We start from the raw sequence: 3585 nt of genomic DNA on the forward strand, positions 1-3585 counted from the left end.
AAAAAAAAAAGGAGCCGCTAAACTAGACATTTCCCAGCTTTCTTCCAGCCCTGACTGGTGACTTCTCAACTGCTTTAATGGGGCTTGCTGTGCCCCAGGCACTGTTCTGGGTGCTTCCTGTGTATTAGCCCACACACATCCACTAGGGATGCTCTTGAAGCAGAGAGGTTGCTTGTCCAAGGTCACGGAGCAGTCAGTGGTGGAGCTGGAGTTTAACCCGGGATGGTCTGCTCAGAGCTCGGGTCCTCGCTGCTGGCAGCAGGCCAGGTGCGCAGGGGTGACTGGACAGGGGGAAGAAGCTGGGGTGTGTCAGTGATAAACAGCCTCTGGAGTGCGTGGGCCTTTGGCCACCCAGTAGTGGATTCATGCATGAGCAGGGAGAGGTTTCTGAAGGGACACGTGAGATGAGAAGATTGTGAAACACGGAAGGAGAATTGTGTGGGTAAATTGTTCCAGTGTTGGGTTGTACGTGGCCTTCCATCACGTGTTGCCGTTGGAAGGGGACCTCTTCATCATGGCCAGACGTTGGGCTGTGCCCGGTCTAGTGGGCACCGAGAGCTGGGTGGGGCCGGGTCCAGGCTGCAGAAACTCAGGCTGCAGCGAGTGGCCCTCCTCGAGCGGCTGTCCTGCAGGCAGACACCAAGGACACAGCTGCCTGGGGCCCGGAAGAGCAGACTGGCCTTCTCTGGCGGCCGGGGGTCTGGGCAGTCCTGTAGGCCTGCTATGGTGCCGATGGAGAGGGCTCTGAGGTTCCCACTTCCGGAAGCCCCTGCAGCTTCCCGCTGTTGTGTGGAGGCGGCTCCCCACTGGGCCTCGTGGAGCCCACGGTCCAGTGGGAGATGGCCCGCGTGTGAGGATTTGAGAGGGGTGGGCACCAGGGTAGCCCCGCAGGTCGGGGGGCCCAAGGAAGCCCAGGGAGGAGCCAGCACCTGTGGGGTGTCCAGGCAGGCATGGCTGCAGAGGCTGTGGGCCTGGGGTTTGCCGCCGTGTGTGGGCAAGGAGGCCAGTGCGGGAGCCGAGTGAGCCGCAGGGGGAGGAGCGGGAGGCCTGGGATTTGTGTCCTTTTGCCCAGAGGCCTTCTGTCAGCTGCTGCACAGATCCAGGTCACCGCTGATTGGAACATCCTCCCTGGTTTTCCTGACTGACTTGCTCAGGAACCTCAGGCCTTTGTAGAAAGGCACCTGCTGGGGAGAGGGCTGGCCTGGGAGACCCACCCAGACGTTGGGTCCGTCTTTTCTGGAGGTCAAGCCTTTGCTGGTTGTTTGTGTCTGACATGCTCCTTTGAGGCCGTGGGGACTGGCCAGCCCCCACTGGCCTCTCTCACAAGACCTTTGCGAGCAGCTCCTTCACCTCTGACTGTGGGGACTGGCTCCCCACAGTGAGTGTGTTTCTCCGGCGTCAGGAAGGGGCAGGGAGTCTGTCCTACACGCTGGGACATTGGGTGTGAGGTTTTGATCCGGCTGTGGTCTGTGCTGATGCCAGGAGGTCATAGCAAGGCTGGCCCCTCACCACGGGCTTCTTTTCTCCCTCTTCAAGGAAACTTCTGCTTGGCGGCTGCAGTCCCCTCCGTCCCGTGTACCTGTCCTTGCGAGGCGATCCCCTCGGCTGCTGGGCTCTGAGGCCCAAGCACACGTGCATGGTGGTCGCAGGGCCGAGGCTCCTTCCTGTGCGCTGCTGGCACTCGTCGCCCCCGCTGGGCGATGACTCTGTGGTGGAGAAGTCCCTCCGGTCCCTAAAGGACAAGAGCAAGAAGCTGGAAGAAGGAGGCCCCGTGTACAGCCCCCCCGCAGAGGCGGCCGTGAGAAAGCCCCTGGGGCAGCGGGTCCTGGATGAGCTGAAGCACTACTACCACGGCTTCCGCCTGCTCTGGATCGACACCAAGATCGCCGCGCGCATGCTCTGGCGCATCCTCCACGGCCACAGCCTGACCCGCCGAGAGCGCAGGCAGGTAATAGACGTGTGCCCCTGCTGCGGTCTCCTGTCAGTTGCTTTAAGTGTCTAAAGTCACAGCAAGAGATTGTCCTGCAGTAGCTTTAGTTCTCGCCTGAGTTAGCTGAATGTTTCTTTCAGACGCCTCAGGGTTCCTGATTTTCTGCTGGGGCAGTGTGTGGCTGACGCAGCTCTGTAGGGGAGGTGCAGCCATAACCATGTTGGTGGGCTCCCCGGGGCTCTGTTCTCTGCCTGAAGTGTGCTCCTGGCTCCTCCTTTGGAGTTTGTGGGGTTTTTTTGTTTGTTTGTTTTTTTAATAAACTTATTTATTTATTTTTGGCTGTGTTGGGTCTCCGTTGCTGCGAGTGGCTTTCTCTAGTTGCGGCAAGCGGGGGCTACTCTTCGTCGCGGTGCGCGGGCCTCTCATTGCGGTGGCTTCTCTTGTTGCGGAGCACTGGCTCTAGGTGCACAGACTTCAGTAGTTGTGGCACGTGGGCTCAGTAGTTGTGGCTCACAGACTCTAGAGCGCAGGCTCAGTAGTTGTGGCGCATGGGCTTAGTTGCTCTGCGGCATGTGGGATCTTCCCGGACCAGGGCTCAAACTCATGTCCCCGGTATTGACAGGCGGATTCTTAACCACTGCGCCGCCAGGGAAGTCCTCCTTTGGAGCTTTAATTGCTTGCTTAAGGTGTAGCATGTTGAAGGATTGGCACCCTCACCATATAAGTGATTCTTTTAGAATGATTAAACTGCTAATCCATCCTTTTATGCCAAGTGCATTGTTGAAAGTTACCCCACAGTTTCTTTGAGTTGTCACAGATGAAGCTGTTGTTTCGTGACTTAGTTTCTGCCTTTGTTAAATTGCTCTCGTCAGGTCCTTGATCCTTCATGCTGTCAAACCTTCTGCTCCCTTTCAGTCTGGGGACCCAGCCTAGCAGCAGTGACACCCCAGTAGCAATGAGCACCCCTGACTCCCAGCCCATGAAGAGGAACCGGGGCTGTTTGGAAGCATAACTGATCAAGGGCTGGGACAGCAGTGGTACTAGAATAACCTGTGTCAGAAAATAAGAAAAGGCTGGAAAATAAACAGTGGGGGCACTTCTGGGGATGGGGAATAAAACGGGACTTTTTCCATTTCCCTCAGCAGTAGTGTGTGGCTTCATATTTTTTATGGTATTGTGAATGGAATTTTTTCACTGTGGTAAAATACACAACCTAAAATTTACCCTTTTTAAGCATTCTAAGTATACAGGCTGTGGCATTAAGTCCATTCACACTGGGGTAAAGTCGGTACCACCATCTGTCTCCAGAACTCTTCGTCTCTTGTCGTCTTCCTAAGCTGAAACTGCACCTGTTAAATAACAGCTCCCCACCCCTTGGCCCCCAACCCCCGGCATCCATCATCTACTCTCTGTCTCTTAATCTGAACCCTTCAGGGACCTCACAACAGTGGAATCACACAGGATCTGTCCTTTGTGACTGGCTGGTTTCACTGAGCAGAATGTCCTCAAGGTTCACCTTCACCATAGCAGGTGTCAGAATTTCCTTCCTGTTTAAGGCTGAATGATATTCTGTTGTGTGTATGGACCACAGTTTGTTTATCCATCATCCATCCATGGACAGTTGGGTTGCTTCCACATTCTGTCTGTTGTAGGGA

The 3585-nt window shown here is 55.8% G+C and overlaps 1 protein-coding gene across 1 annotated transcript in view; it reads left to right on the forward strand.

The window, feature by feature from the left end:
• Positions 1-3585, forward strand: part of LETM1 (leucine zipper and EF-hand containing transmembrane protein 1) — a 38554-nt gene that overhangs the window by 8513 nt on the left and 26456 nt on the right. The window contains exon 3 of the mRNA XM_007467899.1: positions 1537-1948. Coding sequence (XP_007467961.1) covers positions 1537-1948 — 412 coding nt within the window. The remainder of the gene's footprint in view (positions 1-1536; positions 1949-3585) is intronic.

The sequence above is a fragment of the Lipotes vexillifer genome, unplaced genomic scaffold, assembly GCF_000442215.2.
Source record: "Lipotes vexillifer unplaced genomic scaffold, Lipotes_vexillifer_v1.1 scaffold966, whole genome shotgun sequence".
Lineage (NCBI taxonomy): Eukaryota > Metazoa > Chordata > Mammalia > Artiodactyla > Lipotidae > Lipotes > Lipotes vexillifer.